This window comes from Cryptomeria japonica, chromosome 5 (assembly GCF_030272615.1).
Source record: "Cryptomeria japonica chromosome 5, Sugi_1.0, whole genome shotgun sequence".
Taxonomy (NCBI): Eukaryota; Viridiplantae; Streptophyta; class Pinopsida; order Cupressales; family Cupressaceae; genus Cryptomeria; species Cryptomeria japonica.
Window position 1 is genome coordinate 544142240 of NC_081409.1, and position 14816 is coordinate 544157055.

Here is a 14816-nt window from a genome sequence, read left to right on the forward strand (position 1 = left end):
CCAAGGACATGAGCACATATACCAATGTTTAAAAGTGGAAATGAACATTTAAAATGCTTCAATTTCGTGTTTTGCATACACATGAAAAGTCCATTGGTTGCTTAGAGAAATAGTTCACCGCTTTTGACAAGTTTGTTAAGGCAAATGGTTGTTTACTACAAGGTTTCAAAGTCCACCATGACATTTTTTCTAGTTTGCTAGGATAAACACATGTCTACCACCTATGTAAGCAACAAACTCTTCACAATTAGAAAAACACTTAAGTTTTCCAGCCTATATGCAATCCCGCTTTCTTTAGTTGGATCCTCTAGATCAACCTCAGTCTTCAACACATCTACATACAAGTCCTTGATTCTCCAAAACCAACAGAAACCAACTAGTGTTCACAAAATAAATCAACTACTCTTTCTTGATTGAAATAGAAAAAAAAAACAGCCTCTCAATTATAGCCAAGATCCAATTCCTTTGGTTGATAGTTGCCTTGTCATCCCCACCAACCGATCTTCTTCTTTACTTCACCTGATCTTCTTCTTTAGGACCACATCTGGTTCCAACTCTTCCAAAGGTCCTAGATCGAGATCCTCCATTGATGACAACATCAACTCTTCTTCTTTATCCATCATTGAATGTTCAAACAACTATAGGTTTTCTGCATTGACCACCAAATAAACTTCCATATATGGTGGCAAATCAAGCCAACATACATTCTCACCGATTTGTTCCAAAGTAAAATGAAGCCTTCCCTCAATGTTTTCATTTTCCTTGCCCACGTGTAACAAATCTCTATCACCTAGCTTAAAATTGTTCTCAATGTAGCATTGTTCATGTCTGAATTTTTGTTCCAAAGTAAAAAGAGGCATTCCCTCAATGGTTTCATTTTCCTTGCCCATGTACAACCAACCTCTTATCACCCAACTTAAAATTGTTCTCTATGTAGCATGCTTCTCTTAGTTGTCCTTCAGCTTTTCTTGAACTTGGAACTGCACTTGCCAGATTTATATTTTAACCTTAACTCAATTGAACCAGAATTCCTATTGACTAATTCAATTTATCCATCCATTTGAGGGTGGAAAACTGAGCTTCTCTTCAATCATGTAAGAATCTTTTCCCATAAGATACACCAAAACTTGCCAAGCAATATGGAATCTCAATCTAAATAATGAGGAAAACCATAGTGTATCCACACATTTGAAAAGCAAAGTTCAATTGCAGCCTTACACATTGGAGTCTTCTTTCATGGAATTAAGATGAACATTTTGCTAAATCGATCAACCACCATGAACAGATAGGCACACCATTTATGTGTCATGGGTAAAGCACTTACAAAAATCACGAAATACACTTCCACGGGTGTGATGGAACTAGAAGTGGCTGATACAATCCTAGTTTCAGATTATCAGGCTTTCTCACACGACAAACCTTACAACTTCAAACAAACTTGGCAACAAAGTACTGCTGCAAATTTGGAACTATCTTCGTGACACCAAAATGTCTAGTCACTTTTTAAGTATATGCTTCTCTGAAGAACCCTAATCTCCTCTCTTGTGGAAAACATGACAAATTACACTTAAAGGGAAATCTAACTTTAACTTGAAAATAAGACAAAGTAGAATAGCTGATAATAATGGTGACCTAGACAACAAATCAGCCTACTCATTGGTTACACTAACAAAGTGGAACAACTAATGGAAACCCATCCGCTTGTAATGATGAGCTTATTTAGTGCTTCATTTGAGCTTGCAGATATTCTAACGGTTGATAGTATATGCTCTATGGTCTCTTTACCCAACAATTAATGTTTCTATGTTTTAACCACTCGCATTAAAGCATAGGGCTCTTTGTCATAGGTGCAATAACCAAGAACAAAGCCATAAAATAACTTTGATTAAACACGGGCCTAACTTGTTGCGTTAGAACAGACCTATTGCATAATTGTTTGCATTTGTTTCCACTTCAAACAGTTGTTGCAAATTGGGAAAAAACAACACAGGTGCATAGCTAACTTGTTTCTTTAACTCCTCGATGGCCTTTAGTTGCATGCTATCCCATTTAAAAGTCCTTCCATGACCCATTATGGCATGCAAGGGAGATGCTATGATTTAACAAAGTTTCTTAGTAAAGAATTGATGTTTATATTTTTTAACCACTTGCAATAAAGCATAGAGCTCTTTGTCATAGGTGCAATAACCAAGAACAATGCCATAAAATAACTTTGATAACACGCAGGCCTGACTTGTTGCATTAGGACAGACCTATTACATAATTGTTTGCATTTGTTTCCACTTCAAACGGTTGTTGCAAATTGGGAAGAGTCAAAACGGGTGCATTACGAACTTGTTTCTTTAACTCCTCAATGGCCTTTAGTTGCATGTTGTCCCATTTAAAAGTCCTTCCAAGCAAGCTTGCTGCGATGAAAGAAAATGATTTAACAAAATTTATTGGGTATTGGGCAGCCCCCACAAAGCTCCTTGTTTTGGTTATGCTGGTAGACTTGGTTAATTCATCATTGCCTCAAATTTTGTTAGGTCTATTTGAACCACACTATCTCCTACAACATGCCCAGGGTAAACTAAAATTTCTTTATAAAATCCACACTTCTTACCATTCAACCAAAGCTTGTTCTGTTGGCGTGAATAAGTTGTTTTTTCTAACTAGTTCACCTAATAGTTCCTCTTCACAAGTTAATTTTACTTAGGTCCTAGGAATCTTACTATAAGTCTTAGTTGGCATGAGAGCTTATCTTATGTCATTTACTTCTTGTGTCCAAGGTAATTTAATGTTTGTTGTCTCATGTCATAAGATCAATACACATGTCACAATCTTCTCTAATCCTATCTCTCACCTTGCCTTTATAATATGTACATTTTTATCCATCTAATCCATTGTGCCCATAATCAAGCAATCTTTTTCTCTAGCTGCTCTCTTGTGGAAGGCATCTTTTGGTCTTGGAGGCAAGTCCATTGGTAACTCTAACATAGCATCAAAGCTTCAGACTTGCAAGCCCCTTCTCAAATCTTGGTGGATCTTGAAAAGTTGAGAATGCTATCCTCTGGCATTAAATGATGACATGAAGAATCAAAAAAACTTGACAGAAATACCAGATTTTGGGGGGTTCCAAGTTATTTTGGTGCATGCTAATGAAAATTTGAGCTCATTATTGAGTTAAATGTATTCAAGAAACTCACTTTTATTTTTGTTTTGTCCAAATCAAAATTGTGAGGACAGATTTATGAGGGTTTGAAGTAGGGATGTAGTTGCCAAATCCAAAAGGTAACTGTAATTTTGAAGTATTTTGGGCCAAAACAGACCCTACCATTGCATGCAAAAGGCCCAAAAACCCTAAGATTGACTATGAAATCATAAAAATCGGAGACTTTTGCCCCAAGCTCTTAGAGGAGTTTTTCAAGCCCCCACCATTAATTTTGTCAATACGCTTGTGTGGAATCCCTACAGGTTGTACCATCTTTAGGCACCAGCAATTCATCAATAGAATCCATCACAAGAAAAAAATCTTTATTCTACGACATATTCCTTCTGCAGTACGATGTCTGCATTACCCTATGTCAATTGTCATTAAGTTTGCACTATCAAATAGTATGTTATCAGATTTAAGTTTGGTTCTTGGTACCTATGAGCAATCCCGTAGACTACAACTAAGGCTTCAACCCCAAGCGACGAGGGAAACCCAACACCTAGTCGACACCCCATCATCACTGCAGCCAAAACATCATCATCTATAGCAACATTAGTGTTTTCAAATCTCTATAGCAACTAGTCATATTGGCGCCCAAGGGTCGAGCATCTTGGGGCCCTAAATTTGCCTCCTATGCTCTAATTTAGAAACTTTTTTCCAAACGCAATTACTTTCCACCAAGGTGTCAAAATTTTGCAAGCTATTTTGCCAAATTTTGTTGTAGGTGTAACTAATTGATGGTTGAAGTAAAATATTTCTTTTTGGCTCTTGAGCTCATAACTTGTTGCCTAGATATTCATTTTTTGTGATTCTTGTGACACTGGAAAGATATTGAGGAGTTGTATCAAGCCATTCATGTACTTTTTCAAAATTCAACTCCAAGTACATTTTATTCAAAACAATTCTATATTTGCATTATGAAGAATTGCTTGGACATGCTAGCACTTGGGAAGGTTCTATTTGGATCAAATTATTTCATTTCAGATGCATAATATTTATTGATCTCTAGTTTTATCACTTGAGGAGGTATCATTGTTATAAATCATGGGTTATGCAACTCATCCTTCTGTAATCATTTTGACTAAGGACAATTATGAGTCTTATCAAAAAGCCTTCCTAACACATTGCAGATGGCTCAATATTTTGCCTCATCTTTATGGACTTATGCCTAAGCCAGAGACACTATGGAAGAAATTGGTTTTGAGTAATAAGAATGAACATATCATAGGATTGATTGCAACAAGCATTAGTGCAAGCATCTTTTCAGATACTATTATCAAATCTCAAGAATTAGGTGCCCAAACACACTTTGGACCAAGATTTGGGAGATCTATGGATATACACATAATCCTCCATATCATGTATCAGACTGCCTCAATCCACTTGATGAAGTTGATAATATACCCTTTGATGATGATACATTAGAGGAGCTTGAACATGATGGAGCACTTGAGCATCTTGAACCTGGATTTTTCCTATGCTTCAGAAAAATGTAAGCATGTTTGAAAAATAGGCTTCACAAATAAAATGTCAGTTCAAATATAACCCATTTGCAGATCTTCCTTACAGAAATTTCCAATACTTAGACAATGAAAAGGCCAACAAAAATATAGTCAAACTTGGAGCTAGATATGGTTTCAAGTTTTTGATATCACACAAATCAACATGAGCAATAGACAGTAACATTTTGAGTAAAAAATCAATGTATTTTCAGAAATATAATAATTTGAGTTGTTGATACACAATGCATCACTGCGAAATCATAATTTTATGATCTATAATTTATTTTTTTAGTTTTTAAAAAACAAACTTTACCAAAAGGATCATTAGCGAAATTAGAAAACAGGCTTTGCATTTCTCCCTCAACAGCATTGAAAGAAACACATTTCATCAAGAAAATCTGAAAAAGGAGGTTAGGTTCTTTGACAATAGCAGATCTTCATTTACAGTCACTCACTCTCGAAAGAAATATCTTGAACATTCCTATGAACCTGGATTTTTCCTATGCTTCAGAATAATGTAAGCATGTTTGAAATATAGGCTTCACAAATAAAATGTCAGTTCAAATATAACTCATTTGCAGATCTTCCCTACAGAAATTTTCAATACTTAAACAATGAAAAGGCCCACAAAAATATAGTCAAACTTGGAGCTAGATATGGTTTCAAGCTTTTGAAATCACACGAATCAACATGAGCAATAGACAGTAACATTTTGAGTAAAAAATCAATGTATTTTCAGAAATATAATAATTTGAGTTGTTGATACACAATGCATCACTGTGAAATCATGATTTCATGATCTATAATTTATTTTTAAAGTTTTTAAAAAACAAACAATAAGTGTTAAAAACCTTTCTCTCTTGCAAATCATACATTTCAATTCCTCAACCTTTCTTTTTTATGAGATATTTTTCTAAAAGGGAAGACCTTTAAACGCACATACTCTCTCTTCTACTTTAAAATTCAGGACATAGAATTTAAGAAAAAACAAATTTCAATCAAAAATTAGGAATGAAACTGACCACACTTAACATTTGACTTTTCAGTTTTTAAATGCAGTTTAATATTTTCTTTAAGGGAAATGAAGGTGTCCTACTCTTAACAACTGTAAGATAATAGATTTTATGTTTATCAAAAAATGAGCAGAAAACTCACCTGCACATTGCTACTTGCCTTGACTTCTGTAGAATTTGATGAAGTAGTAGTCCTCTTTGCAGGTGTGATTTTGCAAAGACCAATGAGTTCAGATAGTAATAAAGTCAGCCATGCTTGAGAAATGATAATGGCATTCGGCCCATGCTCTTCAAGAATTTGTGTAAGAACAGTTGCAGCTGAGGACCTTGTGCCTTCAACAGAGTGTCTTCCAGAAACCCAACGTAAGAGAATTCCAGACCATTGTTTGCTTTCTTCAAGAGAAAGAGGGGATCCTGTGGTCCATAGCAATTCTATTGCTTTTGCTAGAACTTCTTGAATCTCCTGATCTGTCTGTGTCTGTTTGGAGATTTCCCTGATCAACTTAAGGCCTTTGTCCATTACTACCTTTTGTGCATTAGTGCTTCTTTCTATAGTCACGAAAAATGAAGAAAGTGCCACACGTACAAGAGGGATATCTTGAGCTTTACAAGCTTGAACAGCCATAGCAAGAAGAGATGAACTCCATTCAGCTCCAAAGTCAACTACAGGCACACTTTTATCCTCCATAAGTAGTCGTGCAATCAATGCTCCATGCCACTTCACAGTTCGCTCAGGTGCTGCTAATGAAGTCATAACAGCATGACCATCTCTGTCTAGCTCTGCAATCTTAGATCGATTAGAACCAGATACCGAGGCCCAACTAGCAAGTGCCCATGCAGCCAATGGCACTGCAACATGCCTACTTTGCAAATCATCCCAAAGACCAGGATAATCAAACTTTTCATTTGAGGCAACAGTGTTGGTAGAGCCTGATGGAATTGAAACATAGGAACTGCCACCTTTTGCAGATAAATTTTTAATAATGTCATGGTCTGACAGGTGGTTACTAGAGAAAGAACAATGAGTGAAATATGAATGAGGTAATATATAGTTATTCCAATGCCTTAAAAATGGAAACTCTAGCCTAGAGAAATCATGGAATCTCAATAACCCAATGACAGCTGTGCCCCCAAGAACCTTAATACCAATACCCCGCATCCCCTTCCTGTCATCATTATCATCATCATCACCATCATGTGGCTCATCTAACTCTAGTCCACCCTCCTCAATGACCTGAAGAGCTGCAGCAATGTCTCTCAAGTCTGCACATTCAGGAAGCCTGGGCCTGAATACTTTCTTGCTGGGATTATCACAGCTGGTTGTAACAATATCCATGATGGCAGCAACAAGCATGCTTTTGCCTTGTAAAACTTCCCCATTGACATGTAAGAGATTTGTCCTTTTTGGCTACATAAAAAACAAATGCAGATTTAGAATGAAAACTTCAAAGGCTTTCTAGTAATTTGCCAAATAAGGGATTTTTCTTCATTATGAAGATTAAAGCATAATTATCAACATATATGTACAATAATTCATTAGCAACAATAAATCAGAAAATGTTTTAAAGCTTCAATGACATCTACTTTGATGTATGAAAGAATGTGCTAAAAAGTAGAAGAATGGCAGATATTTTATACATAATGTTTTCAAAGTTGATATTACTGCGACTGAAAATTCAGCAGAATGACTCTAGACATTTAATTTGAGCAAATTTTAAGACTGCCATGTCCTGACAAACTTAAATTTCTAATGAAGAACAATCCCAAACATCCACTATATACAATAGGAGATACAAGTAGATCAATATATCAGTATAATTTTATGTAAGGGTGGGTGTGGGTGGGTGGGTGCACGTGTGTGTGTGCATGTGTGTGGGTGTGTGCATGCACGTGTGGGCATGTGTGTGCGCGCGTGTACAAAATTGTGTTTGGGTGTGGATACGTGTGTGCATGAGTGTGTGTGTGTGTGTGGGTGGGTGAGTGGGTGTGGGTGTGTGCTCGTGTGTATTCATGCATGTGGGTGTGTGTGCATATGTGTGTGTGCACGTGTGGGCATGTGTGTGCGCGTGTGTGTACAAAATTGTAAAACTCAATACATTTGATAGTATGATACTTCACAATCAATCAATGCCAAAATAATAGTGATGAAGATAGATATTAAATGCCAATTGATACTTAAATATTTAATATCTATCTTTATCAACTGGCATTTAATACTGATAATTTTAGTTGTCTAAGTTCTTGATTCTGGTCTCCACTCCCAGACCCCCTCATTGTAATCAAATTTCTTATATGACAAGAGATCCCAATAACTAGTGGGAGTTTGGGAATGGAGACCCTAATGGGTTTGAGGAGCAGCAATGATAAGCTGCACAAGGTGTTAGATGTGAGAAAAACCCAATTACTTTTGAGAGAAAATAAGCTTAGAGAGTGAAGAGAGTAAAATGATCTTTGTATTGGGCAAAATGATGCTTTCAGGGGCATTTTAGGGATTTTCGATGCAAAAAAAAAAGGTGAATTTTACATTAAGGAAATGAGAATAAAAGTATAATAAATAGGGTCTCAAGTAAAGTTAAAATATTGCATAAGGTCTCAAATAATTAAAATTTACCTTAAATGATTCCTCTCAAGTATCAATCAAAGGTCATGAAGGAGATTTCAAGAATTCTGTCTTTTGGAGGAAAACTCTATTTAAGAGAAACCAAGTACAAAGGAGGCATATTGATCAACCATTCTATTTCTGATTTCTATTTCTTGTTTGAGCATTGAATTTTGGTTCAATTAACCCGAGGACGAAAAAACTTGTCTAAAATTAGATGTGAAAAGCCCCTAATTTCCATCTTGAATTAGTTGATGAAAACCCCTAATTCAAACTTGGGGTGATCTCATCTAATGATTGTATATGAGCTTCATGTTGATAGGCGTATCCAATTCATTGTAAAATCATTGTTGAGACTGCAAAGAAGATATTCTTGATAATATTATGGCTGCTCACAAAGAGTAATTAAATTGTCTATAATTGTAGCAGCATATTTTGTCAATAGCACAGTATTGGCAAGCAAAAATTGGCCTATTTTGACAGCAATTCCTAATCTGCATAAGACGGCAATATCCAAGAATCATGGTGATGCAATTCATTCATTGCAAGGTCTAAAGTGGTGGTGATTCATAGTCGAGCTGCAATTTTTATTCCTTCCTGTGAGGCAATAGCTATATGACTATGAACCTGCAATTCTAACACTAATGTGTTTTATCTTGAGATGGTGCAATGATCTTCATGTTGCATAGCTAACACTAATGTGTTGCACTTATTTACTCATCTCAAGAATACTTGTCAAAATACACACACGTGCCACATAACACTCAAACTATGACCAGGAACTACTATGTTTTCTTTCCTCTTTGGAGAAAAGAATGTAACAATTTTCATTTCAATGTTTTGGATCACAATCCATGATCCATCATCACGATGGTTTCAAGTAATACTAAACTTTAAAGTAAAAATTGTTACATGGTTTTTGCAACAACAAAAAAAACTTGAAAAACTATATTTTATGTTATTTGAAAAAAAAAATTGTATAATTTAGCCATATTATATTATTTTTGAAAAACCCTCGTATAATTCTAACCATAATTTGCATCATTTGAAACAGTCGTATGATTCTAGTCATATTAAATTATTTTGGAAAAACAATAATACCATTCTAGCCATAATTTAGATATTATATTATTTTGAAAAATCATATGATTCTAGCACCTTCGCCACGGCCATCTCCACACATTGTCACCGTTGAAAACTTTGTTATGAATTTAACTAACATTTTGGGAGGGAAGATGACTAGTATACCGTCTGCAAATAAGTATATTCACTACTCTTGGCAGAAGGAAGCATTTGAAGCAATTTGCAATTATTACTATATAGCTACGCATATGCCATTGGTGAGATTTTTTCATACAAGGGCCGTGAGTTTCATGCTGACCCGAGGAACTATCTATGGCTTTTTCTGAAAGAGATCACTAAAAGCAATATGGATGAGTACATGAAGTTCTTGACTGGTAAGCCGGAACTCCAAATCCCACGACAGGTTGGGAGACTTGAATAACTTAAGGAATGGATAATGTGTGGTTTAATACAAACTAAATAGAAAAAAGGATACTTTCGCCTTGGCTTGAGACATGTATTATTTTCTTCAATGTTAATGAAAGGGAGCTATCCCCTACCGCAGAAACTTGATAAAATATATGTAAAGAGAGAGAAGATGATATGTGTACACATCTATATATATAATGTGAACTCACATATATAGGGTTATATAGATATGTATATAGATTATATACTTTCTCTGTGTGTATGTACATGTAACATGGATGCATAAACCATGTATGCATGCATATATATGACACGTATGTGTGTCTGTATATACAATTGATCCTCTGATGTTCCTAATTCACAATTTATTTCTAATGAAAAAAAAAAATGTTTGTTAAATAAACAAAACAAAAAGATATTTTTAATACATCTAATTGAGAACAGCTGTGTTATATTTAAGATCTGATGTCTGTTTCAAGCTTGTAGTAGAAGTCTCTCCAGGAGAGTAATTTAATATGAAAAAACATAATTAGGAATTGCGGAAGCGTAAACTGTATCAAATCCTTACATTTTTGGCAGAGTGAGGATGTATGGAGTAGATAAAGCGAAAAAGATGAGAAATGGCAAGCGGTCTGGCAAGAACCGCTTCGCATGTAACGGAATCCGAAATCAAAAAGGAAAGCGCCCTGGCCGCCTCAGCTTGCGTGAGCGGTGGCGTGGAAGGAGAAGAAAGCGTATCAAACAACCAATCGACCACCGCCCCTCCACCAGCAGCCACAATTGCCCTCCTCCTACTCTCATTTGCCCCCGCCAGGTCCGCCAGCAGCGCCGCCACTCTCATCTTCAGCCCTAACTTGGCCTCCTCGTTAGCTGACGACAGCATCGACCGCAGCGACTTCAGCAGCACCGCCGCCGCCACTCCCGTCTCCACGCACCGCCTATACAAAGACGCTGCTCTCTCCGAAACCTTCTCCTTCGCTTCCTCCAGCCTGTGAAAACCTTCCTCCATTTTCGTCCTCACCTTCGCCTCCGCCTCCTCGTCCGTCAATACAAATGCTCCTCCCACGGCTGCCGTGGAGAGCAGCCCGGCGGAGAAATAAAGCATTGCCTTGCTTGGCGGATTTGGAGGCGGTTGCGCCAAAATGGCAGGAGTTTTGTGAACGACCACAGTGCTGGTCGCCGCTTCATTTTTGGTTCCCCCTGAAAAATTTCGATTTCTGGTGACGAATTCTTTAATTGGCTTATAGCGCGCTCTTCCGATCTTCCACCACTGCATTTTTTAACTCGTACTATGCGAAATTCATATTTATTTGAGCTTCAATGGAGTTGTGGCAGGGTGCTTCGCTTTCAAATCCGGGCCAGGCGCCTTTTCAGAGAGTACAGGGATTTTATAGCGTTAGAGCAGCAGAAATAATTTGGCACCCCCTTCAGCTACTTTATATGCGATTCGTTCTTTTGAGTTTTAATTTTAGACAATCTTTCCGTAGCGTAAAGGTATCAAAAAGATATATTCGTCCTAAAGATCCTAGAACTAGAAATATTATTTTTACAATACAATCGATTACTTGCGCTGAGAGGCCTAATCTACAGGCGTAAAAAGGGGAGACGTAAAGTTCAAAGATCTTAATTTTAAAATAAACTAGCAATTGCATCTTGGTGTGTAATGGATATGTTAGGAAAATTTTTCCTCTATTAGTTCCAAGTATTTGTGTAGTACATGAGGTCAATTGGTAGGCCTTTTAGAAAATGATGTTTTCATGCAACAAAGATCTCAAATGGAAAAGTGAGTATCATAAGGGATAAGATTGGTATTTTGTCTAGAGTAACTTTGGTAGAATGGATAATCTTCAATCTTAGCCAAAGATGTTTTAATCTAAACTCATGATTCCTGTTATTCTCAAAATCTGATTCCCTTTAAAATCCTTTTAGTGATATGATAAACTATGTATGCAAATGAGAGATTAAAGAGAAGGAAACTTTTCAAGACAACATATGACAAGGTTTGATTAACCTTCTACACTTCGAACTTATCCAAAGTTCAGGCGGGTATACCTTTGTGAACTGAATTCACACTTTTAAAAGATAAATCCACAGCAAACCAGTCTGAAAACCAGTGGATCTTATGACCTTAAAACTGACTGAAACAAAGGAATGAAACTTGTACTCATGTTCAATATTGACCTACAAGATATGTAATAGACAACCTTGATCTACACCAGTGCCTTATCCAAGGTCACGGAGTCATCTAAGTTCAAACAATACTTTCACAATCAAATATCTCTACATATTCCATCAGTTCGGCTTTTGCAGATCCCTATACATGCCTGACATACATAAGAATTTATTCGTACCAAACTAAACTATGTTCATCAAAATTCAAAGTATCCCACAAAGAATTTACTGGTAAAAATGATTCCTGCGTATTTAATTTCCTTCCTAAAGAGAAAAGCTAAGAAGCATATTTACTGAAAATTGCCTTGCAATCCATATTCAAAAGGAATAACCCTAGATTACTCAGAATGAAACAGTAAACATTTGCAAACATACTTGAAGACAACACAAAGTTTAAACTCAAAACCAATGGTCTGTGTATTGATATTTAGTTCTGAAAAGTATTAGAAAAAACCTTTGAATATTCTCCATTAAAACTTGAAAAAAGCTTAGATAAATTTCTGCAGCGTTTTCTTACAATTCTTTGCGATCATTTTTTTACCATTTATAACAATATGGATGCACACATAGCTTCGGACTTTCCTATGAGAGTTTGTTACAATCATTACTTCTTAAGAAGAAGTTACAAAACCTTTTACAAATGCGGTTACAAGTCTCTTTCAACATCTACGGCTTCTTCCTCTTGTTGTTCTGTTGCAACATTTTCTAACTGCTCCACATCAAGCACTGCATATTTTCTTGTCCATTCCTGATACACCTCATCAGCAGGCCATGACAAGTTAATCACTCTTGCTTTTGTCTTAGCTAATCTTTTCCAAGAATTCTTCATTTCATTGACCTCTGAATTCAGGAAACCATAATGAGATTTGATTTTCTCAATCTCCTCAATTGCTTTGACAAATATGGAGGCATCCTCTGATTTAACAATTCCTTTTATTCTTAGTGACAATTTGGCTTCCAATTCCTTAAGCCATATTTGTTTGTCCTTTAATTGGGTTGGGCTAACAAAACCTCCTAGGAGTAATTCAAAAACTTGATCAGTGTACTCTTTCTTGTACAAGTTGATCTTTCTATCTGCATTATCCACTCCTTCTGCCAACTTTACTAAATCCTTTGTCATATCATTGGTGGATTTAATAATGGGGTCAACCCCTGCCTCATCATAGGATACACAAATAAGTTCTATATCCTACTCTCTAGGTCTCCATTTATCAAAAATAGGCATTAAAACAGCCTTGTCCCCATTTAACTCATTCCACATTTCCAAAATCTTACTCATGTTATTATACATTAGTGAAGACCCTATATTGTCAGCAAAACTGAAAATTGTAGCCCTTACTCTCTCTTCATATTTCTTTGCATATAGGGCCTGAGCCTGTTTTAAATTCTCCAACTCATGGGGAGTGATCTCAATCAACTGAGAACTAGAAGGTGCTGGAGATGGTGGGAATTCAATAATGGGGCTGGTAGGTGGAGGTCTTGCAGGAGAAGAGGAGATCATCAATGTTGAGGACTCACCTTGATGGTATTGTCCTGCCAACTGGCTTTGTAGCTTGGCGATGATGCTATCTTTACCCCTTACTTCTTCCTTGGCACTGTTGTAAGCTTTCAAAATTGTCTCCAACTTAACTTGGAGATCTGCTTTTTCTTTTGCTTCTCTTTCTGCTACTGCAACACTAAACTTTGTAGTCTCTAGCACAGTGCTAGCAGCTTCCACTACCCCAGTGCTCTGCACTCTTTTCACTATCATTCCTCCAAGGTAACTTAACCCTGGGGTGTCCTTATTCCTTTTATTTGCATCTCTTTTAAGAGACCACATGACCAGTGCAACATTATCCTTGCTGAAAGTGACTCCCTCCATAGGTTTGGTCTCCTTTCTTACTGCCTCTAAAACTAAGGCATCTGCTATGTCCCATTCAGGGAGAATGAGTACCCCAGCCTGTGCTACCATGTCTCTTCCTTGCTCGGGAGTGATGGTCTTAAACTCATCAACCATTTCTTGCTTTATCTCTTCCTCCACCACAACTCAATCCTTGTGGGGCTACTCACCTTTCCTCTTTTCACATCTAGCATTAAATTTATCAATATTCTGCTTCCACACAAATTGCATGAAAGCTCCTGATATGACAAAGTTATTATCAACCAAGAAATCCTCACTGGCTTGCTTGATCTCAGGATCCCACTCCTGGCCTTTGAACTCATTAGTAGTAATGTTCATCTCAGCAGTAAGGGGCTCTTCTGACATTCCCTCTTCCACTTCATCATATGTGTATGCTATCTCTCCAAGACTGCCTAACTGTAATAGTTGCTCAGTTGCTGCCTGTTCATCTCCTATATGAATAGGGGATTGAGATGGGGAATACAAGGGTTCATCAGATTGTACTTCCTTTCCCACTCTTTGTTTCTTTGGGCTATCCTGAATGTCAATGACATCCTATATCTTCCTCTTCCCTTTTGAGGTAGAAGGCTCCCCTGTTGTTGGCATCAACACATTGTAGTTGGACTTCTTATGCAACATGTAATCACCAGGAGGGATTACTCTGGCAGATGCAGACCTATTTAGAACTAGTCTTGCTTTTTCAGGGTTGTTCTTAATTACAACCTCCCTCTTTTCTTTCAATGTCTGCATCACATCCTCAAAACAAAGAATTAAGAATTTTATCTTCTCTTCAAAGGGGTGAAAGCTAGACAAAGGGTCATAGCTAGTGTCAAACTGGTGCACAAAGTCTAAAGCCTTCCTGTAGGCCACCCACTTTTCCTTCCTCAGCTCTTGCTCGTCTAAATCAAACTCATTCCTAATGAGGTCTTCAGAAAACTGGAATTGGTGGGGTCTACCTCTGCATATT

General features: G+C 36.9%; 1 protein-coding gene across 3 annotated transcripts in view; it reads right to left on the minus strand.

Moving 5' to 3' along the window:
- The window catches only part of LOC131034550 (uncharacterized), a 51351-nt gene extending 40109 nt beyond the window's left edge, over positions 1-11242 (minus strand). Inside the window, exons 1-2 of one of the 3 annotated variants that reach the window (XR_009103808.2) lie at positions 10367-11241; positions 5851-7116 (exon numbers count right to left, since the gene is read on the minus strand). Coding sequence is in view for 2 of the 3 variants with exons in the window: in XM_057966062.2 (XP_057822045.2) it covers positions 5851-7116; positions 10367-11074 (1974 nt within the window). In the remaining variant the exon portion in view is untranslated. Of the gene's footprint in view, positions 1-5850; positions 7117-10366 lie in introns of all 3 variants that reach the window. The other 2 variants (XM_057966062.2, XM_059221509.1) reach the window with 2 other exon arrangements.
- Positions 11243-14816: the final 3574 nt, after the last annotated feature.